This window comes from Nothobranchius furzeri, chromosome 6 (assembly GCF_043380555.1).
Source record: "Nothobranchius furzeri strain GRZ-AD chromosome 6, NfurGRZ-RIMD1, whole genome shotgun sequence".
Lineage (NCBI taxonomy): Eukaryota > Metazoa > Chordata > Actinopteri > Cyprinodontiformes > Nothobranchiidae > Nothobranchius > Nothobranchius furzeri.
The window spans coordinates 49,158,997-49,182,442 of record NC_091746.1 but is presented as its reverse complement, the minus strand read 5'-3'; the positions used below and the strand labels follow the sequence as shown (position 1 = coordinate 49,182,442).

Genomic DNA, 23,446 nt, shown 5'->3' with positions numbered 1-23,446 from the left:
CCAACAGCTGCTTCCAACCACACACTTTTTTTTCCACATCAGTTAAAAAAACAGAAGTGAGACGGTGCTTCTTTCATCACTTGAATTCACACTACAATGGAGAAAGAAAACACCAACACCTCCCCAAAACCACAAACATTATTTCCATCGCATTTGCAACAGAGTGTCGCAACGTGAACCGTCCCAACATGTGCAGTAGCTGTTCTGTTGCTTTTCCCACAACCTTTTTTGGCGTAGCAGAGCAGTATCAGATGCACCTCTGCACGTCCAAACTAGGTGAGCTCCATCCAGATAAATGATTAAGATGCAGCGAGCAGAAACAAAAGAAGCTTATGATTTTGTTTTCTTGATGAAAGGAGTAAAATCACAACAACAAACTTGTTTTTCTTCCAAAATCAGAACTAAAATATCGCTCTTAATGTGAGTTTTTGTGCTTGGAGGCAAGTGAATCGCGACAAAAATGCATTTTTAAAAGCTGCAGAGTCAGGAGATTGTTTTGCAAAGTTTCTGAGAAAGTGTGTGTGTGTGTGCGTGCGTGCGTGGTGTGTGTGTGTGTGTGTGGTAACATAAAACCATCTCTCCCACAACACATACAGAGGGGAGGGGACCCTAATTTAAACTGAGCCTACCCACAATGCACCAGGCTCCTTTATCCTGGCAGTGAAAGGATGAGGCCAGATGAATGACAAAAGGAGAGAGAATCGGGACATGGGCTGTGCCCGACTTGGATGGCAGGGCGGTGGGGAACGTTTCCAGCAGGATTGGGGGGGATCTGAGGAAGAAACACGTCCATACACTGCATATTTGAGTTTAATGATTTCTTTACTGGCTTGTACACAAACGTACAAAAATAATACAGCACTCATCTTCAAGTGACATCATCCTCATCATCACAGTGTTACAAATGTTCAAAAATAAAAGTATACAAAGCAATAAAACAACTCGGACAAGATGGAACATCTGCATCACTCATTAAAGATTCATCTGTCTCCTCCTGCTTGAAATGAAGCAAGACCAGAAACACTCATTTGACCCAAGGAACTCAGCACTTTCTCCCTCTTTTTGTGTAAATTCTTCTTTAGAAAAAAGAAAATCCTCGCACTCACCAATCTGACAGCTGGCTTCTCGCGTCATAAATGTTATGACCTCGTGAGCCAAATAACCACACAAGTGTGCAATTTTAAACCAAGTTACAATGATCTTACCATCAAATGTATTATTCCCCTTTATAAGAACTAAACAGGAAGACAGCACTTCAGAAAAGAAAGTGCCCAGAAAATATCATCATCATCAGCATTGATATATATATATCCATATGTATATATACATACACCCAATCACAGAGACACACACACCTTTGTAGGAAAAAACTTAGTTTTTTTCCTTTGTTGCTGTTTTTTCCACAAAGTGAGACACACATCAGGACACAATCACCTGGAGCATATCTTTATACAATAGGATTTTGTTGTGTCTGTTTACTTTTTTTATTTTTCCTAGTCAGAAAATAAAATGACACATAAAAGCCAACTTCTCAACGACAGCTGTCAGTGCAATTTTCAAAAAGATCAAGTTTAAGAGAGAAAAAAAATGGATGCATAATTTTTAAATTCATCCCCGATTACAAATCTGTGATGGGTACTTTACTTTCTCAGTCTGGATGACCATTTGACACAAAAGACACAGGCCTCATGAGAAGCATGCACACACACCAGCATAATAAAAATACTTTCCCAAAGCTTCTCATGAGTTGAACCAGTGGTCCTGTGACTCTTCCAAACTTCTGTTTGAAGTTTTAAAAAAACTAATAAAAAAATAAAAAACATTACCAAGAAAAGACACATACAAGCAGCATTGTTAAAAATGTTAGGGTGTCATGACTTTCAAAGAGCAGCAGGCAAGTTTACAAAACCTAATTTTTCCTTTTTTTTATTCGTGTGTGTGTGTGTGTGTGTGATCCTGCAACAGTCACGTGTGGTTCTGAAGTCTTCATCAGTAGTAGTAGCTATATAATCCAATGCCTTGGCTCCTGAAGTTACCCCATATGAACGCTAGGGGCGCTCAAGGCTCCATGTTTTTGTGCAATAAAACTCCCTGCATTTATAAGTCATGCGATTGAACTCAATTAAATGAACGAACAGACTAAAAATAAAAGTAAAAACAGAGAAACATGCATGAGAGTGGAAAAAAGTGGAAACAAACGAGGGGATGCTTTGCTTGTCAGCACTGGTTTGGTTGTAGTGTCAAAGAAACTTGACCAATCATTGCATCTTCTGCGCAAAAAGTCCCATCTGTGTGCAGAAAGACACCGGTATCCACAGATCTCATCGGACTCCAAACGAGAGAAAGAGCTTGAGAATACTTTATAGTCGAGGTAGCTGGGGAAAGGGCAACCAAACAGAGTCATTTCACCTGGAGGAGGAGGAGAAAGTCCTCTTTTAGGGGTCAATAAGGAAGGAGAAGATGTCTAGATAGAAGTTGCAGGTTTACCTCCTCAGTTTACGAGTCTGAAGCAGCTTGAGTCACTCATTTAATCCTTACACGACTTTTTTTTTATTTTTACAACATTTTAAAAATGCATCTTCTCAATGTACCTTCATAAATATGAAAAAAGCTCTGCCTGCTTTCACAGTGATGACTAGGATGTTGTTAGAATACTGAAAGGAGATTATAAAGTGAATCCCAAACAAAATAATAATAATAATCAAAAAATGTTTTGATACAAAGCGAAAGCAGCGGATTTTTTAGTAATACAATGACCACTGGTAAAAAAAAAGTGGTCGCACTGGCCTGAAAAACTGGACGCCAGCATGCTTGCAGAGCCCATTCAGCTATTCTCTCTCTCTCTCTTTTAAAACAAAGTAAAGCTATTGTGTACAGTACTTCACAACAAAGATGGAGTCGGCTGTTGTTACATATTGATTACACATCTGGGAAACAAACTGTGACTGTAATTAAACAACAAAACATCAAAATAAATGAGTGGATGAATGAGTTTTAGGACCTCTGCTAACCAACAGAGGGCAATGCTTCTTCTCTTGTTCAGGGTGTTCCAGCATGCAGCCATGTAGCATCAAGTGCGATGTTTCACATAAAATAACTTAGAATAATATTAGGAGGGAAGCAACAGGTCAAATCTGCGCTCCAGGGATTACAGAAGTGTGTGTATGTGTGTGTGTGTGTGGGGGTGGGGGGGGGGGGGGGGGGATTCTGGAGTCCAAACACCCGCATGAGGTGGTAAACACAAAGCTGTTTCTTAAGTGGACACACACAAAGAAAGCTTTAGTACCAACAAACTCACCGAAATGAAATAAAAGATTAGTGTTGGATCTCGTGTGTGCGTGTGTGTGTGCGTGTGTGTGTGCGTGTGTGTGAACCATGAGGTGCTTCGCTCAGGAGCGCAGAGATGGGCCCGTTTGGTTAGTGCGCAGGCCAGCTTGTATTGTATATCAAATTTGGCACAGCTAGAGTGTAAATGAGTCTTATTCCTGTGAGAGCCTGACTGTTACGCGTGTTGCGTTGCTGCGGCATGGTTCTTTTAGCCTTTGTTTGAAATTGTTTCTCTTTCTCTTGTTTTACCTGACAGCAGAGACAGATCACCGGGCGCCAGAGGAATACTTGGCCTTGGTGATGAGGTATAGCACAATGTCCTGGTGGCCCCCAAAGGCAGCGATGTGTAAAGCGCTCCACCCTTCCCTGTTGGCCAGTCGGATATCTGCGCCAAACTTCACCAGGAGCTTCACCAGCTCCAAGTTTCCGTCGATGACGGACTGGTGGAGGGCCGTCTGTCCTTCAGGCCCGAAAGAGTTGACGTTAAACTCGCAGTTTGTCATGTTTTGTAGCAAGGAGTGCAGCTCCTTGGTGTTGCCCTTCTTAACCGCCTCCTGGAAAACCCTCTGCGGCGCGGAGCAAGTCGACACGTCCGCCTGGCTCATGGCTGCAGCTCGCAGGAGGGAAGGGGACGAGTAATCCTGCCTGGACTCTAAAGCTAATAATCGTCTCTGGTCTGGTAACAATGCCACAGTTCTATTGGATTATAACCACTTGTTAAGGCACTTTAAGGCACTAAAAATATTTTTGTGTATATCCCAAAAAGGACAAAAGGAAATGACACACCTGGTGTGCAAAAATGTTATTTGAGAGATCGTAAATCCCCTAATACGTTTAAAAGGGGGGCTCTCAAGCGATCCAGGAGGTCTCTGGTGATAGTTTTCCGTCTGTAGCAGCAGGTAGGGCGATGGAGAAGAGACACCTCCGGCTTCACTTTAGACTGGAAGGATCTCCAGACCAGCCGCCTCGTTGTTAGATCCCCGTCCGTTTTCCTTCAGCGATCCAATCTGCGTCCTGGCTAAATGCCGCCTTTCATGGGGCCAGGTAGTCTGAGGGAGACAGAAATCACAAGAGAAGTCCGCATGAATCCTGATTCCGAACCAGCATTCCGCCGCATCCAAGTGCGAGAGCAGATGGCTCCGTGCGCACGTGTTTTACGCACGGAAACTCCGGCAAAGCATGTGTGAAATCCGCGGACTTACCTGCAACAGACAGATGGACGGGTCCGTGCGGCGACGCGAGGATAAAAAAAAATAAAATAAAAAAAATCCACCGTGCGGCCCGGGATGCGTCCTCCTCCTGCTCGGTGTGAGTCTCTGCCCTGCGCCGTGCTCCGGGGGTGAGATTTTACGCGTCCTTTATTTGCATGACAATACCGTCCCGAAGAATCAACTGTGGAGGAATGGGCGGAGAAAGCGGGGAGGTTAGAGGGAGGGATCAAGACCCTGGGTCTCTCTGGGAGGGAGGCGTGGTGTTCCGAGAGGAGGGGAGCCGGGGTAGGGGTGGGGGGGTGGGGGGGGGGGGGGGGTGTTGGACCAAAAATGTTGTAGGACAAATATTAAACAAGCACCAACAACAACATTGTCTTGATTTCTATTTCTGATGCCCATGTGGAGCGGATAAGGGGGTTGCTGAACTGAGCCGCAGGGTGGATAATCCTCTCAGCAGGAGTCACCAGGTGTTGTTAAAGAATCACTAAAAGATTTACTTAATAACTTGATCCATGACTTCTGAAAAGTGAACCAGATTGACCTTTTCTTTCTTCATTATGCCATGCGCAATCGTCCCTAGACCATCAGCAGTAGCGGAACCTGCTGGAATTATGCGCAACAACGTTGAACCAGTTAACATTTTTGCAGTTTTGTGTTAGCTTTATAAATTCAAACATGCTAAAAATGCTTTTTCCCACTGACCTATCGGACTTTAACTTGGCGTGACTCGTGCGTAATTGTGATCTTTTCGCAGCAAACCCTTAGAATAACGTGTGAACCAAACCCAAACGCTCCGAGCTCCCTGCGTAAAAACATCTCCGAGGAGGAGATTATAGGTGGTTGTTTAAATCATAAACGGCGGATATTGTCCAGTTGTTTTTAAAACGACTAGACCGACTTCAAATAACAAAAGCCCTGAGCTACTTCCTTTCTGCAAGTGAAAAGAGGTGACGCTCTGCGCGGATTGACACGCCGCTCAGCTGCCCCCGCCACCGTGGGAACTGGGCGAGTGTGTGTGTGTGAGTGAGAGCGAGCGAGAGAGAGCGAGAGCGAGAGCGCGAGCGAGAGCGAGCGAGAGAGAGAGAGAGAGAGAGAGACGGAAAAAGGTGGTGAATGATTGCAGCACGGTTAGACAGATTAAGTGTTGAAAACCACCACGGAGGCACATTTCAGACTTCATCTTCTTTCTGTAGCACTTTCTGAGCCGCTATCCGCTCGGATGGTTTGGCGGCTTTCACACTGTCCTCTTTTATTTCAGTCTGAAGTGCACATTTGGCGCACATTTGCTCGCAAACCGCTTTGCACGAATGTGCGAGAGTCTGCAGCAGAGATCCCACAAAACCGGCATCATTCAAACTGCTTGTAAGACAAAAAATAAACACGCGCTTAGCTGTAGAGTCAAAGCAGCACCGCGTTTTGCAGAACATTTTAGGAACTGAAAAATGTACGCAAGAAATGTACAAAGTAAATGGAAATTATTAAAAAATAAAGATGGCTTCACGACGACATGCTGGCTGCGAAGTTATTCCTTCTTGATGTTATACCACTAGAAGCTAGTTAGGTTAAATTATTAAGGACGTATGCGTCCCATTATTTCATTGCAACTGTTTGACATGTGAGTTATTTAAGCTATGGCAATTTGGTTCTGTCTGCCGTTTGGCCTCTGCAACAAGTGGTCCCGCAGCTCCTGATGCGCAAAAACAAAACCGTCCGCTGACTCATGTGGTGACCTGCAGATGTGCATGTTACATTATCTCATCTGCGATTTGGATTCAAAAAGAAAGAGTTTAAAGTTCAAACTTGGTGATGAAATTTAGACTAAATTGGGAAGCCAAGGAGGGTGTTTTTAGAAATGTATTTTAGATATTTATGCGTCTGAATGGAGCTCCAATTTGACTCAGCAGCAGACAATCCCGAACATACACGTACACGCGCACGCACCTCCCGCTGGATTAAATGAATGGGCATAATCTGCAGAAGGGTAAACGTGGTACATTCTGTAAGACTGAATGCCCAAAGTCCTAAACTCAATTTAAATTGTAAAACTATTATGGAGTTTGATATGATTTCAACTGTTGCACACATGTTTTTGTGACTGATAGTCACAGGATTGTGCAGAACATTTCTCAGAAAATCAGGAACATCTGTCCGCTATCACAGTGCGTCTGAACACTTGGAAAACATTTGTCTGCAGGAGCCAAAAGTTTCTCCACTGGATGACTTTCTCCCCGAATCCCCTCCCCAGCACACACACACAATGACACTACACTGCTGGGTCTTTTTTGTTATACATGCTTGGGACGCAGCCAAGGTAACACTCGTTTAGGGACACAATTATTCCACTTTTTCCATTTTTGTGTTTCTATCGCAGCAGATTTAGACTCAGTTGCGCAAACAGGTGTTATGCCGAGAACAGCCTGCCGGCCGTAAATTGCATCCCCTGCCGCGGGAGCGCGCATTGCGACGGCTTTAAGATATACTCTACTATTACCATGTTACTTATGCATGTGCATCCTGAAAAATTAATATGTTGTCACAGTTTAATGTAGCTCTGTGAAGCTGACCCCGTCAGCTTCAAAAGTGCAGGCAAATAGGCTGCTCGGTTAGTGCTTCGTTTGTGCTGATTTGTGCAGGTAAAATTGACGTTTGTGCTGATATGGTTTCTGAGACATTATGAGTTTTATTTTTGCATGATGACATCATCAAATTCCCAAACTGTTCCAAAATGGACCATATTAGTCTACTTTGTTTAGTGCTTCATTTGTGCTGATTTGTGCAGGTAAAATTGATGTTTGTTCTGCAACGGTTTCTGAGATATTACGAGTTTTATTTTTGCATGATGACATCATCAAATTCCCAAACTGCTCCAAAATGGACCATATTAGTCTACTTTGTTTAGTGCTTCATTTGTGCTGATTTGTGCAGGTAAAATTGATGTTTGTTCTGCAACGGTTTCTGAGATATTACGAGTTTTATTTTTGCATGATGACATCATTAAATTCCCAAACTGCTCCAAAATGGACCATATTAGTCTACTTTTTAGTGTTTCGTTTGTGCTGATTTGTGCAGGTAAAATTTATGTTTGTGCTGCAACGGTTTCTGAGATATTACGAGTTTTATTTTTGCAAGATGACATTATTAAATCAAGTCACTTTTGTGCTCTTTTCTTTGTCAGTCTAAAGCAGTGTTTTTCAACCCTGGTCCTCAAGGCACACTGCCCTGCATGTTTTTGTGTTCTCCCTGCCTTAACACGCCCCATTGAGCTGACTGCAGTTCAGCAAAAGCTTGTTAATCAACCATCAATAGAAATCAGCTGTGCTGAAGCAAGGAAAACCTGACAACTCCCTGGATAGTGCGCTTTGAGGACCAGGGTTGAAAAACACTGGTCTAAAGTATATTTGCTTTTCAAACTCAGTCAACTTCACCTCTATAAACTTGAAGGTTATATTTTTCTTTCAAGAAATTTGCCATATTTATTGTGTTGATCTCATTACCAAAGTCATGTTTTACTCAACTTTACAATTTAAGAGTCACTATTCCTCAGCCACAACAAAATTAAATGTATAGCTGCAAAAAAAAAAGAAAAAAAAGAAAAAAAAAGACTGGATTTGTGAATTTGTACTAAAATAATGTATGTAATGCATGTCCACTAAAATTATTGTCATTTTTTGATTTTGGAAACATGTAATATCTCAGAAACCGTTGCAGCACAAACGATAATTTTACCTGCATAAATCAGCACAAACAAAGCACTAAAAAAGTAGACTAATATGGTCCATTTTGGAGCAGTTAGGGAATTTGATGATATATATATATATATATATTCAACTGTGACAACATATTACGTCTTCAGGATGCACATGCATAAGTAACATGGTAATAGTTCGAGTATATCTTAGCCGTCGCGTTGCTAATATTTTAAGCTGCTTCCTCATCGTTATCAGCGAGTTTACAACAATGCGCGCTCCCGCGGCAGGGGATGCAATTCTCGGCAGGCAGGCTGTTCTCGGCATAACACCTGGCGTGCGCAAAGGCGCATAATGGATATGCAGTTCAGCAATTTTTTTGGCCTAAAACTGACTAAAATCACTCCGATATACAAACAAATTTCTTCATGATCGTGCTTTTTGTGTATGGACATAGGGAAAGAATCTAACTGGAACAGTCCTGCAGACCCGGACAGCTCAGAGCAGCTCGACCCACTGATGTGGCTTCAGGGTCGGGACCAGACGGGGGGAGACTCCAGTCCCGACCCAGAATGCATGTTGGTGAAGAAGAGTCCAAAATGATTCGCAGCACACAAAATGTATAAAAGAAATTAACGTGGTCATCAATGAAAAACAGATCTCCTATGTTGGGATTTACTTCGTGGAAGAAAGAAAGAGAGCGAATGTGTGTGTGTGAGAGAGAGAGGGAGAAAGCGAGAGAACCGACGTTTAACCAGGAGGGCGGGTCCTCTGAATCCAATTCATTCCGGGCACCACGTGTCCTCAGAGCGTGGGAAAGTGGCGAGCTTTTCTTCCCAGCAAAGAAAGAGCATGGATCAGGTAACACGGCGCTGCAGCGCGGAGCTCAGACTCTGCAGAGGCACGGAAATGCGACCACCCGGACCAGGACAGAGGACCAGGAGCTCCACTGTCCGTCAGCTTCAGTCACACTCAGAAAAATCAAATACTGTATAGGAGGAAACCTAATGGAGATGTAGCTGCGCCAGGCGGAAAGCCACGAGCTGTTTCCGGCTGAAGAATTCCGCATCTGTATTATGAGTCAGAGCAGACGGACAGGTCTCATCTCCCCCTCCATCCAGAGCTCAGGGCGTCTTCTGACATCACTCAACATTTTCTCACACCGTCAGGCACGATCTGTGACAGGTCAACTTAAAGCTGCGCATGCGCTCTTCGATGTTCCCCAAGGTGCGCAGAAGGATCAGCTTAAGCATCTGACAGATATTTTTACACAAACTCTTAAGAACGATCATTTAAATGAACACATGAAACAATTTTATAGCAAATGAATGGGTTAGTTAATGCCTAAGTGTTTAAATGCTAAGTTTGACCAACTGACAGCTGAATCAAAAGTGTATTTTCACTTATGGAAGATTTTCTTAGCTTTGGGGGGGGGAGCTAAGAAAGAAAATAACAGAAAATCTAAAAACTGTATAGGCTTGGCAGAAAAACATTAACTTACATTTGTAACTAAAATTTTACTGTATTTACATAGTTATTATGAGTAGCTTATCTTATAAAATAACCCAAAAAACTCTACATTGTCCCCCCCCCCCCACACACACACACACTAGTGAAACCAATGACAGCAAATGTATTATATCTTCATTTGTAAATACATGGTCACTCCTTTACTAGAATGAATTGTTTTACTGCTGTGTGATGAAAAGTGTGTCTAACACTTTTCCTTAAATCTATAAAAAATTACAAAATAAGCGGTCTCATTTATTGATCTAATATGCATGTTTTTGTTAACCTAGAATTTTGTGTTTTTCCAGTTTTTAGAAGCATTCTGTTGTAACACACATTCCTGTTCACAATTTCAGAATTTGCTTTATTTGTAATGAAATTAATCTTTTCCACCACACTGGTTTCTCATAACTAGAGACATTAATACATGACACTTCTATTTATTCTTGGAAAGTAAAAATCAATAAAGTCAGAAGCAAAATCTTACTATCTAGATTGTGATGAGACATGCATTAATTATTAATAACCTCAATAGTCAAGTTTCCTTCAGCTTTCAGAATTCAGTGGTTGTGCTGCTGAGCTGGAGCAGCATCACGACTACTCTCAAGACTTCCTCCAGCAGCTGTCCAGACTTAAACTCAGAAATTTAACACTAATTCACCTCCATGACTCCGTTCGAACCGTCTGGAAGTCACTGTGGCTTTTTTGATGCATGTCATCAACAAAAGTGAAGGCGCATCTGGCTACAGTTAGAGATCTGTACATTTTTATGGGAGTAGCCTCTGATGTCGTTTCAGCTGAATTCTTTACTGGGAAACACCAGAAAAAACAGAGCAACCTCATTTTGTAAAACAGAGTGGCATCAGCGAGCTGAGGGGAATGAGAAGACGAGTGGATTTTGTGCTGTTTTGAGACCTGGTGTTACACCTGACAGCTAGCTAATCACCCTCAGTCCCGCGGCGTCGGCTCCGTGAATTACAGAAACATCAGAGAACACACACGGCTCTGTCATCAAATAATGAAACAATTTATTATGAACACAAACAATTAAACTAAAAAAAAGCTCAGGCAGAAAGTGAAAAGATACACAGATCCTTAAAAAAGCCAAGAAAGTGTAAAAATAAATCTTAGACAGTTAATGTGTCACCATATTTGACCACAGAGTCTCAACATTTTTCTTTGTTTTGTATTTGAGTTGCTTTGAAATGGCTTTGATCACCGTGGCAAATAAATACAACTTCCTTGTGTGCAATTTAACTGATCTTCTATGAAGTTTAACTGAACTTCTGCTTTTATAATCCATGACAGAGGAAGCATGGTGGAGCGGGCAGGACTTCCAACTGAACATCAACAGGATTTTTATTCTGGAAACCGTTTAAAAAAGAAACAGTCGATCACAGGCTTAAATGACAAAAATGAACAATTCAAACAATCTGATCTGAGCCACAAAGAATCAAGTGGAGTTTATAGTTGGACCTCAACATAAAGATGACTATGTAAGAGATTTCTTGGAGTAAAACCACCGCACCAGATCAGTTTTGGTCTGAAAGTCCGCTCAAACTAAACCGCATTCAAAGAGCAAATTATGGCTCTTCTTTGATGACCTGGAATAAAACCTTTTTAAAGTAAATCAATTCAAAAATGCTAATAAACTAAACAAAAAAAGAAACACATACCAGCAAAAACACTTGGGAGACTCAAACCCTGAGCTGAAAATCAACGTTTTACTGTTTTTCATCTAGCAGGTAAACACATTCAGCACTAAAAGGCAAATCCTTTAACTCGTGATGAAACGTCTAATTCCTGGTTTATGTGCCTAGAACTGCACATGGAAATGAATGTAAAGGACAGTTTAATAAAAGAAAAGGTAAAAAGACAGAAATCCATCAGAATTTGCCTTTTGAAGCTAAGTGAGAGCTGGTGGAGACTCATTGTTTGTACAAACAGGATTTAGGCTGCAGAGCGCTGATATCTGTATGGCAACCCTTCACGCTTGAGCTTACCTGCAGGGTTGTTTTAGACTCAAGCACATAGCAGCTGTAGATCAGCCGCTGAGCGTAAAAGACTCCTTTGCGAGGACTTTGTCCTCGTCTGTTAGGTGTAGAACCTCCTGAAACAAGGAGAGGACGCGGCTAAAATGCGAGCCTTCCCAGAACACCTTGCCACATCTGGTGCAGACATAGAACAGCGGTATCCTCTGCAGCAGGGCGGGGGGCACGGTGTGCAGCTGAATGGGCGACCCCCCGGGAAAGGTCAGGGTGTCGCGGTCCAGTCCTGAAAGGGAGGCCCAGCGACACTGAGCGGCATACCTGGGGGGTTCAGGAGTCACGGCGGGGGTCAAAGTGTCATCAAGCTCTTGCTCTTCCTGTTGACAGAATTTCTCAAGCGTGGGGTAGCCGCTGTCCTGCAGATATCCTGTGGGCAAAACATAAAATCATCCAGAAATAAATGACTGACAGCATGAAAGAAAAACTTGCTGACGAAGCCCCTGAAAATGAAAACGAGTATTTTATGTAACTGATACAAAGCAGCAGACACACCTTTCTCTTTCAGCAACCTGATCATGTCGGCTCGAGGGACTTCCACATACTGATCGCTGTTACATGCCTGCAGAAACAGAAAAACACTCACTAGAGATGGGGAAAACAGCTGTTTCAGCCTTCAGAGGAATTTGATCTTTTACAGTTTTTCTCCTTTAAATGTTGAATATTTGAGACATAAATGTGGATTCAGCTTCATTTCAAATTAATCTAACATTTTCAATCAAGTTTAAATTAAATTATAGCAACATTTTTGGTTCAAACAGAGTTTTCTTCCAATATCAAATATAAATATGAAGTTTTTTTTATTCACACAAATGCATTTAAAGTTTGCTCATAGCTTATTTTTCAAACAAAGCACTCAATATACTAAAGCAGGAGTAAATGTAAACAATAAAACAAAAATAATAAAATAAAATAATAAATCACATTAACATTTTGAGTTTACTATAAATGCATGCTGTGGAAAATATTAGATAAAGTCATCAAATTAGAAAGCTTTGTGTAAGGATTAAAAATAATTTGTGTAATTGATTCACATTTATTTTTGTTTATTAAGCCACAATGAGATTAATAATTATATCAATGATAAAATGATCAGACTAAAACAAAAAAAAAACTGTTTGCCTTCTCCTCTAGCAATAAAAAATAATCAATAAAACACAACAAACATATTTTAGAACTGCAACAAGCGGTGTGACTTTCACCAAAGAGCTAGAGTTAATTCTAGAGAAAATACTGATAAAACCATAGAAAATACTATGCTCAGCATAAATGAGTACACCCCTCTAAAAAGTAGGATTTCATCAGGAGCTCAATGAACAAAAGAACAATTTCCAGAATTTTCACAAGGCTGGGTTTTATTGAACACTTGTTTAACTCGATAACATGAAATTAAGGTTAATAATATAACTTAGATCACAAAATCTTCTGTTTCACTAAAATTGGCTTTAGCAAAAATGAATACACCCCACAGAAATACTACTACATCTAGTATTTTGTATGACCACCATGATTTTCAAGGACAGCTCCAAGTCTTCTAGACATGGAATGAACAAGTTGGCAACATATTGCAACATCTATCTGTTTTTATTCTTCAAGAAGAACCTCTTTTAGAGCCTGGATGCTGGATGGAGACTGATGCTCAACTTGCTGCTTCAGATTTCTCCACAGGTGTTGGACTGGGTTCAGATCACGAGACATACTTGGCCATTCAATCACCTTCACCCTGTTGTCCTTCAGAAATCCAACAGTAGATTTAGATGTGTGTTTGGATCATTGTCATGGTGGAAAAGTGCACGACAACCATGGAGTGACAGCAGCATCTTCTCCTTCAGTATAGAGCAGACATTGTTGAACTTGAGTTCATGATACCATCAATGAAATGCAGCTCCCCAACACCAGCAGCACTCATGCAGCCCCACATATGGACACCGCCACCACCATGCTTCACTGTAGGCACCATGCATTTCTCTCTGAAATCCTCACCTTTAGGACGCCATACAGTTTCGAAACCACTAGTTCCAAAAATGGTGATCTTTGTCTCATCACTCCAGAGTATAGAGTCCCAGGAGTCTTTATCTCTTTCAGCGTGAGCCCTAGCTAATCCTGGGTAGCTTTTTTTGTGCACGGGCTTTAGGAGAGGCTTCCTTCGTGGACGATACCCATGCATGCCATTCCTCTGCAGTGTGCACTGTATGGTGTCACGGGAAACGGTCACCCCAGTTTGGCTTTCTACTGCTGTAGCCACCTGCAGTGAATTTGCATGGTGATTTTCTTCAACCCTTCTCATCAGAAGATGCGTCTGTCGAGATGTAAAGTTCCATGGACGGCCTGGACGTCTCCGTAAGATGGTTGCATTTCCATCTTTCTTAAATTATTGGATCACTTTTGCTACAGTATTCTGACTGATATGTGAGACTTTGCTGATCTTCTTGTAGCCCTCACCTTTATTGTGTAAAGAAATGATTTCCTTCCTCAGATTTTGTGACATTTCTCTTCCATGTGGAGCCATTGCTGACAGCATGAACTGGGAAGGGCTTTTCTTGTGAAGTGATGCCCTTTTATAGTCACCTGTCTGCTGGACACCTCTTACATGAATCATTAGACTCACCTGTGGTTGAATACCTGTTCATTTGAATTTTGTAGTCTTAAGTATGGCTTTCTCCAAAGACTATAATTGGGTTGCACTCATTTTTGCAACAAGAGCTTGAATGGATTTGTTAAGAAAATCACTTTTTTTGTGTTTGCAATCAGTGGCATGTGACATTTGTGGAAGTATTAAGTAGTTTGGTATCTCATAGAGAAGTTGAGTTGATTCTGAAAGTAAACTAAAGGTTTTCTGACAAATGTAGCGGGTGTACTCATTTATGCTGAACACTGTGTTCTACAACGCGAGTCATTTCCAACTTTTTAAAACAGAGAATAAAAGAAAAGAAAGAAAAGATTCAACATTTCTCCCATCAAAAATTCTTTATTCAAGTAAATTATTTAATATGAAATTTTATTCACAGTTTTAGAAGTTTCTGCTAAAGAAGCAAAAAGTCATATTAAATAAGATTAGGTGCAATGGCGGCGGTATAGACAACAGCGGCATCCTGACCAATCACAAGCTTGCTATCTCCGTCTTGACGGACGGATGTTTAAAAAGGTGGGCTCGACTCTGTACGTACTTGCGTGCCTGCTGGGGCTCTACGCAAGGAGTCATAATGGCGTTGCGTGTCTCAGCACTGACGAAGACGGAGAAGCATGACTCGGGATTAAGTGTTAATCAAAGCTCCAATCTCTGTGTGTGTGTGTGTGCGTGCGTGCGTGTGCGTGTGTGTGTGTGTGTGTGTGTGTGACACAGCGTTTACACCTCAGTACTTCTCACACGTCCTTGCTGCCCTGTGCTCCTTGGTGGTAAAGGCCTCCCTGGTGGGACATTAGTGAGCTCTTGCTTGCTGGCCCCTAACATGGACACACACTCATCTGTGAGCCGTTCTAACAGAGCGTCAATGCTAAAAGCCTCGTCAACACACCTGAGCTCCACCCAGTAAACAGACGGCTGTAAATCAATTCTCACCCACAAGAAGAGATCCTGGATTAAGCCTCGTCACTCTTTACCTGGAGAACACCGGGAGGGAGTCAGGAGCCTACACCCACCCTACACAAAAGCAGTTGCCCTCCTCTGTGTGCAATGTTTGCCTCTGTGGTAACTGAGGTCAGGACACGGGAAAGCAGAGGGAGACTGTGGAGGTGTGGGAACAGCAGAGGTGTCTTGTCTGTGTGAGTGAAGCTCATCTGTCTATCCCTCACTAAAAGTTGCAGTCTCCTCTGTAATCTGCCTCACATCAAACACACAAAAACAGAAGCACAGAGACAAAACATTTTACAGTTTTGCTATGCAGCAGCGCAAAAAAACATTCTGAGGCTTGTGTGTACGAGTGTGGCAGCGACGGGCAGAAAAACAGAGCGAGCTATTTGCTCAGCTCAAAGTTTCCCAGATTCGAGCATGCCAGAACCTGCTGTGAACTCTCAAGGCTATAAGGAACAGACAGGCATAGAGACACACACACGCAACCAGAAAGACAGCAACTATCACTTTTAAAAACATGGCACGAATATCAGAAATTTCCTGCAGAAATCTACTGAATAAATAAGTCACTGAGATCAACCATAAACTGTCTCCCCTGTATTGTGATATATTTATCATATTGCTAGATTCTTGCCAATAAACACCCCAAATGTAAGATCCATCTGTTTTCAGTTGCTAATCTGGAGTCGGGTCGCGGGGGCAGCAGCCTAAGCCGAGAGGCCCAGGCTTACTTCTCCACAGCCACTTGGGCCAGCTCCTCCGGGGGAATCCCAAGGTGTTCCTTGACCAGCCGAGGTACATAGTCTCTCCAGCGTGTCCTGGATCATCCCTTGGGTCTCCTCCCAGTTGGATGTGACCGGAAAACCTCACCAGGGAGGCATTCAGGAGGCATCCTGACCCAAATATAAGAATTATATAAAAGTCTAATATATTATTATTATATACTTGCATCACACACTTCTGAGATGATTAATCATATGACCAAACAATTACACATTATCACCCCCCCTTCTGAAACTGCCACAAACGGCTACTAGAGGGAAATAAATATTGTTTGTTAATATCGGCACAGTTTTACATATTGGACCCATATTGAACCTTTGAAGTTTGGGTGAAATTATCTTTAAGGTACAAAGAGGTGTTGACTGCTGCTGGTATTGGTTTCTACTTGTGACTGTTTAGCACCCTGCTTTGGACCAAATCATAACCACCTTTGAGTTATTTACATTTAGTTTGTGTTATTATTATCAGCTTAGTGAGGTTAGCTCATCTGAATAAGTAAAAATGGAGCTCATATGTTAAGTACATGAGAGTAAAGGTTCTGGAAGTCCTTGGTCCGTTGGTTGGTGCTAACCATGTTTCAGGTGAAGGTTCTACTAGTGGGTGTGATGGGTGGAAGCAAACAGCTCATACAAGTTCATGAGGAACTGGTGTATTATACGGGCTGCATGATTTAATTTTTTAAAAAGTCGACTGTCAAGTAATGAAAATCGAGTCGACTTCGACTAGTCGGTGATGACGTCATGCACGTCGGGGGTGGGGGTTGGTTTGCTGGAGTTTTTGACAATTAAAATTGCGCCCACATTATCTAAGTTAAACACATCTCTTTTAACAACGGTAGTTTCTGCATCTTGCTTCAGACACACACACACACACACACACACACACACACACACACACACACACACACACACAGATAGAAAACTGTGAAAGTTGGCTTACTTAACATTTTTGTTGTTTTTCTAACATTTAACTTAGATATAGAAATAAAAAATTTATTCAGTTCTGCTTAACAAAATTGTCCTACTCTATCATTTGTTCTGGTTTTTCCTCCTGCATCGTCACTGAATGTTTCTCGCCGTGACAACAAAGACTGTCTAATGTGTGATACTGAGTTTCAAATCATGGGGAGGTGGTGGAAAAAGAGGAGAGGAGGAAGGGGAGGGTCATTCTTTTTCCTCACACACACACTGCACTCTAGGCAGCTCCCATGGGAAAATCCAAGACCAATCTCCAAAGGCAGCGTTTTTTAGGTTACATGGTTGGAGCAGCCAATGGAAAACCAGTAAACTGATTCAAATTGCAGTAAGCCAGGTAAAGGGGCAGCGTGGGAACTGGAGAGAAAAAGAGTGAGAAGGGAGCGCATAGCTGCACCTAGACTTCCTTTGAAAACGCTTCATCTGTGTCTGTATGCAAATCTCAAGTTCAAGCAGAGGTGAAGAATACTTCAGCTAGCTAAAACCATTATGGCTAAAACATGTGAAGGAAAATACAACTTCCCTTGAAGAAAGCACAGAAAGAACAATCTGAGCTGTCGTTGGCCCTCATTAACCTGTCTGCCTGGGAAGCCGTCTCACCCCTCAGCTACTCTGCTGAGCAGACTAAAAACACTGCAGTAAAATCATTTAGATTTACAACCCTTTCTAAGACAGAGCGACTCTGATAACACATCCTGGAAAGCTGTCATAGCATCTTCTGCAGGACTGAGAGCAAGCACAGATGATGACCTTGTCTGATAAATAGTTTTATTATTTGAATCGTGTAGATGGCCAGGTCCACGTGGGGAGAAACACACAGCAGTAGAAAAAGTGCTACATTCTGCAAAAAATCCTCGACTACCTAAACCTTTTTTTCTTGACCACATTTCCTGTTTAATCCTTGAGAACATTTTAAGACATTTGATAAGCTCAAACACACTCTGATAAGATGTCGGCGGGGTGTGGTGCATATGCAGGCTCTTCGCTACCGAAAGAATCTGAAACTAGCATCTTGATGCCAAAAAATCACAGCTGACCTAGAGACAGTTCAGAGCTGTTTAATTTTTATTTCTTCAGAGCAAAAGGAAATGTAATTAACATTAGGCAAGTGAAAATGTGGTAATATCAGCTATCAGACCTAAGACACAAACCAGCCTTGACTCCCATTTAACGACAAACAGAAGTGGAACATTACCACCTGGACCAGTGAAGCAGACCAGAATACGTGAAATGACATGCTGAACTGTGCTGTAGAAATGATGAGTAAGGGTTAGGTAATTAACCAAACGTATTCACATTTACTGTCTGCTCTCCCACACAGTTTTAAAGTAGTTCAGATTCAAGATGTGGGAAACGTGGGGGAGAAAAATTACAGTGAATTGTGTCTACATTTGACATGTTCTGTAAGATTTAAACCTGAAACGCTAATTCAGCGGTTACTCTGATGCTGACAACTGCCAGGTACAATTAAACGAAGGGCTATATTTATTTTCAAGTCATAGATCTTAAATGAAAATTGCCATTCATCTGCTAAAATCAGCGATGATTAAAAAGTGAGGTAATCTAGCACTGAAAAGATGATTTTCTGGTTTCCTGTGCAAACCAGCAGGGAAAGTGTTCTCATTGGGAAATATAGTAAATGAACAGGTCATAGTTTAAAATGAAGATTTTAATGATTTCTTCAAAATTAACTTTTGTTAAAAAAAATCACATTTTGCCACAGTTACAACTAAGCAGACTAGGTATTCAATGCATGAACAGGTTGATAATGTTTACTTTATTTATGTTTATTTAAATCAGTCAGCTGATGTCTACCTTTTGTTTAAATACATCGGTGCTGGCTTTAGCAGAGCCAGTTTAAAGTCAGGCTCATCTGCAGATATCTAGATAGGAAGTCTCAGAAATGACAGCATTGGTACTCTGGTGCTGCTGCTTTGTCATTTTCACTATAAGGTTTAATTTATAGTTTACATGAAAATGTTCAGTGATGATAAACTGATTCAGGTTCAGAATGTTGTGCAAGGCTTTAACAGTTCAGTAATATAGGGAGGAGCTTGTAGAACATTGAAAGTTATAGTCTAAAGTTAATGGGTAACCAGTGCAGAGACATTAGAATAGGAGTGATGTGTGCTCTTCTGTCTGCTCCAGTTAGGAGCCACACTGTAGAGTTCTGAACCAACTGAAGACAGTCTGAAGATAATGTGATTTCATCCCAGACCAACTGGATCATCTCCTACTACAGTACTCCCCCACTCGCTTCCCTGCTTCAACACACTTGATCTTACTCAATGGGTGATCAATAGGTTTTTGCAGAGCCTGATGAGCTGCTGAACAGGTGAGTCAAGTGTGTTGGATTAGGGAAACAACTAAAACATGCTGGATATAAGCCCTCGGGGGGGGGGGGGGGGGGGGGGGGGATCAATGTCCTACTAGATGGACAATCTTCTTCATCCAGTCAGGCTGCTCTCATAACTCATAACAGCTGAACAGGATTCAGATCCATGGACTGTCAGAACTCTAAGTGTCTGCCTGTTGTGACACATGAGATAAAATGCCTTTAAAAGGAATTATTATTAATTATTCCCCCTAGATGTTAAATCAAAACACCTAAGAGTCCCTTCTCTGCTGCTGCAGGAACTTAAGAGAGAGATGTCAACTCGAAGTACTTTCCCACAGCAACCACCTGAGGGTATCTGGCCAGTATCTAAGCCTGACAGTCTGGGGTAATTACCAGCTCAGCTAACTAACCACTACCATCTGACAGCAGCCTAAACTTGGACCGTACTGGAGCCTGTCTTGACTTGACATCACACAAACCTTCCTCTGACACGCCTCCACTCACGCACATGTATGTACACACACGCTCAGGCACTTGATCAGGCTTTCCAAAGATGTGAAATCCCACAATTCAGCACACCCTTGCCTGACTCACGCTGCACCCACTCAATTAACCTGCATCACACACAAGTTAGAAGTTACTTATTTCCAGCTTCTCCAACAGAGACAAATGACCAAACACAACCTGATTGTATTCATACTGTATGATGTTTAATGCATTTACAATTCAGCAACATGGCCTGTATTTGTAAGTCTTTATTTATGTTCTTAAATATTCATCAATACGAATGTAAGAAACACACTGAGATACTGCGATATTGATGTTGTGATACTGACTCGATGTTTGAAAGTAGAGTTTACATTTTTTACTGTGAATTTACCTGCAAACATTTACTGTATTTCTTTTGTATGATGCAATTCTGACTCCGACAGCTAGGTGTCAGTAGTTTTTACAGCCTTTATTCCAACGAAACAATAAGAACTACTGGCCTGAGTGAGGAACTGGCAAATATCGTCTGGTTTTTAGTATTGTAATATACCGTATCATCTCCCCTGCATTGTAATGTTTTTCCTATTGCCACGTTATTGCTAATATACACCCCTTTTTTCAGGCTATTTTTGGTTATCTAAACTAAATTTCACACATACACCGAAGCTCTAAATGTATTCAGATTTTTTGGGAGTGATTGCTTTGAACTCAAGCACGGTAATGGAACACTGACCCCTCCCCTCTGGTATCTTTCCCTGAGACGCTTTCTGGAACTGGAAACACACGATGCCGGAAGAAACAAAAGAGCATTAAGACACCAGTGACCGTCTTCTAGGTCCGAACATCTCTTGTTGTCATTGGCTTCAAATGGTGTTTTTCTTTTTGGGTAGTTTGTCCTAAAGTTGAAGTGGTTGCAGCCCGCTGTTTCTCCTTCTCTGATATAATTGAGCGGAAAACCTCTCACAACAGTAGTGTGGTGTAAATATGCCAACGCATAATGGGTGGAAGACCCAGGAAAGTGTGGTGGTTTGGAGAAAAAGGACAACTGGCTGGTCCAATAGTTGCTTTTGGTCTGAACTGTGCTATTGGCTGAGGTTTTTAGACAAATGTGAAAGAGCCAGGTAATTAAAATTTTTCTTTTTTATCTGTACAATATATTTACAAATATACTATGTTAGGAAATTGGTAAGAGACATCAAAAAATGTTTGAAGTTAGCTTGTTTTCCAAATTTGCCAAAGAAGCTTTAATTACACAGTTTAAATATTTTTCTAAGAGGTAAGTTAAATATTTCCTGTCCTAAAAATACTTAGTAGCATTTAACATCTACAGAATGTGACTTAAAATCAGATTTTTGATTTTATTACTTTTAAAATTTTGTTCTGAAAATCTTTCATTACTCAATCTTGATCATTTCTCAGTTTTCAAGGGCAGCTTTACTCATTTTTAAATGATAAAAGTTGTTTTTTATTTGCATCTTTTAATGGGCTTGACTTAGTTGAAGGAACGTTTTTAGACTCATACTGAACTTCTGTACTCTGCTACTAATCCATTACATCATAAAACATATCAGCGCTATGATTTAATACAAATCTACTGAACACACACCGTCAGTGTTTCATATGGGATGTTGTAATAAACCACGTGCTGAAAAATATTTAAAATTTGTAGCATTTTTTTCTCTCAGTTCTAAGCAGAAGATTTGAATCTAAACTTGTCTTGACTTTATTCTGCCACTCTTCTATTTTCTCAAACCCCCATAGGCCTCAGAATATCTTCCCTCCCAGCCAATCCACACTGGCGCTTCCTAACAGGCGTAATGATGGAGATAATAGTCCAGATCCTGGTAGATAACAGTCTAGTCATGACACAAATAGCAGTATTGCTTTCCCTTGACTGGACACAGTCAGTTCATTCTGTTTTTTACAAACTCAACCTTCAACCTCAACCTCAAACGCTCCCTCCATCTCCAGTTGAACCTTTGTCTTCTTTCTTCTATGTCTTTCTTAAAGCTCCATCTACCCCCTCCCAGTGTTTTCGTCAGCTTCTTTTCTCTAGTCGTCTCTCACCTCTAACCTCATCCTTTCTTCCCTTCTCGAAGTACTCCCTTTTTTCTCTTTATGAGACGCCAGATAGCTGAGGCTGCTCTAAACCAAACAGCTCAGAAAACTCTAGCTGAAAAGGTCTGTTGACAATGCTGCTCACAGGGACATAGCTCTCAAGTGGGGTAAAAGCAGCTTATTTAGAAGTGAAACCACTGAATCATCAGTTAGTCTCTAATAAAAGTATAGTTTTTTTAAATAAAAGCCAAAGTAGCAACACCAAACATCCAAAGCACTGTGTGCTCTGTCCTAATCTTTTGTTTATTCTATTATTCTACCTGAGATTCTATTATTCTACCTGAGATTTGTCATTTTAGTCATTTTCAGCTGGAAGATGCTGACTTTAAGCAAAGTTTAAAACAAAATTACAACTTTAATTAGATTTTAAATGTTAAGACAAGTAAAGACTGCATTTTTTCACATTTAAAAGTCTAAAAATGAAAACAAGATATTTTAAATGTGTTGCTTTTCTACCTGGGAAAATGTGGAGACATTAAACCCTAATGGCATGTTTGGACAGGGCCTTTATGCAGTGTCTCACTTCTTCTATCTGCTTTTCCATGGTTGTTGCACAACACACGATAGGTTCTGTGGAGCTCTAAAATACGAAATAAAGCAACTGATTCAGATTTAATGCAACAGTCTGTTGAGATTTCTCTTTTCCAGCTCCCTGTCTAACTTGACTCTGCACAAGCCCTCACAAAAAAACTTTAAATATGTGGAATTTTCCCACGCTTTCATTGAATCAACCCAATCAACTCATTACAACATCAGCAACTTTCTTAGACATGCGCCAACATTTCTCAAACTGTCACTACACCCACACACTCAAACTGAAATTCCACCCACTCAACCTATCAACCCTAACCAGCGCTGTTAGCTCCTGCCTCATCATGGGAGAGCCACCAGCAGATTCCTCAGCCCAACGTTTATCATCGCTGATGCATATTTCACCCTTCCAGCCCTCCTCTCAACCCCTTTTCCTTAAAAAAAATCTCTTCCTGATCTGTAGGCATGCAGGGAATGTTATTGTAATGGAGAGTGAGTCATCCAGGACTGTAAATATTGATAGTGGCTGCCGGTGGGTTCTGTTCGCTCTGGAAAAGCTGTAAGTGAAGCGACTCTCCACATGGCTTTTGTGACAGAAAATGTGTCAGTCAGTTAAAGCGGGATACCACAAAATCTAAGCAATACCGACATGAGGATCCACCGCCATGAAAGTCAAATGTCTGCATGAGGTATTTGGTTTGATCAGTTGTCATAACAGTGTTTATTTAATGCAAACAAGGTTAAAAGGTGCAAAAATACTTTAGAAATAATTTGCCTGCAACTCTGTGGAACAGCTTGAGTGTTTTTCATTAGTACCGGTAGTTTATTTTATGCTATTTACTCACATGTCTGTTACACAGCAGA

At 41.3% G+C, this 23,446-nt stretch overlaps 2 protein-coding genes across 6 annotated transcripts in view; both read right to left on the bottom strand.

Annotated features, from left to right (window-relative positions):
* Positions 1 to 792: 792 nt before the first annotated feature.
* nrarpa (NOTCH regulated ankyrin repeat protein a) lies at positions 793 to 4,787 on the bottom strand. Of its 2 annotated transcripts, XM_054744253.2 has the most exons (3): positions 4,530 to 4,787; positions 3,577 to 4,376; positions 793 to 2,409 (listed from the first exon to the last, which is right to left on the bottom strand). In XM_054744253.2, exon 2 carries the CDS (start codon positions 3,930 to 3,932, stop codon positions 3,594 to 3,596), a length of 339 nt encoding a protein of 112 aa, XP_054600228.1. In that variant the 5' UTR covers positions 3,933 to 4,376; positions 4,530 to 4,787; the 3' UTR covers positions 793 to 2,409; positions 3,577 to 3,593. The 2 variants fall into 2 exon arrangements, with proteins under 2 accessions (XP_054600228.1, XP_070408373.1); XM_070552272.1 differs by having other exon boundaries at positions 793 to 4,376; positions 4,530 to 4,784.
* Positions 4,788 to 10,737: 5,950 nt separating this feature from the next.
* Positions 10,738 to 23,446, bottom strand: part of exd3 (exonuclease 3'-5' domain containing 3) — a 52,436-nt gene continuing 39,727 nt past the window's right edge. For 3 of the 4 annotated variants that reach the window (XM_015940532.3, XM_070552270.1, XM_054744251.2), the window contains exons 20-21: positions 12,274 to 12,340; positions 10,738 to 12,148 (exon numbers count right to left, since the gene is read on the bottom strand). In XM_015940532.3, coding sequence (XP_015796018.3) covers positions 11,778 to 12,148; positions 12,274 to 12,340 — 438 coding nt within the window. In that variant the 3' untranslated portion in view covers positions 10,738 to 11,777. The remainder of the gene's footprint in view (positions 12,149 to 12,273; positions 12,341 to 23,446) is intronic. The other variant, XM_070552271.1, reaches the window with a different exon arrangement.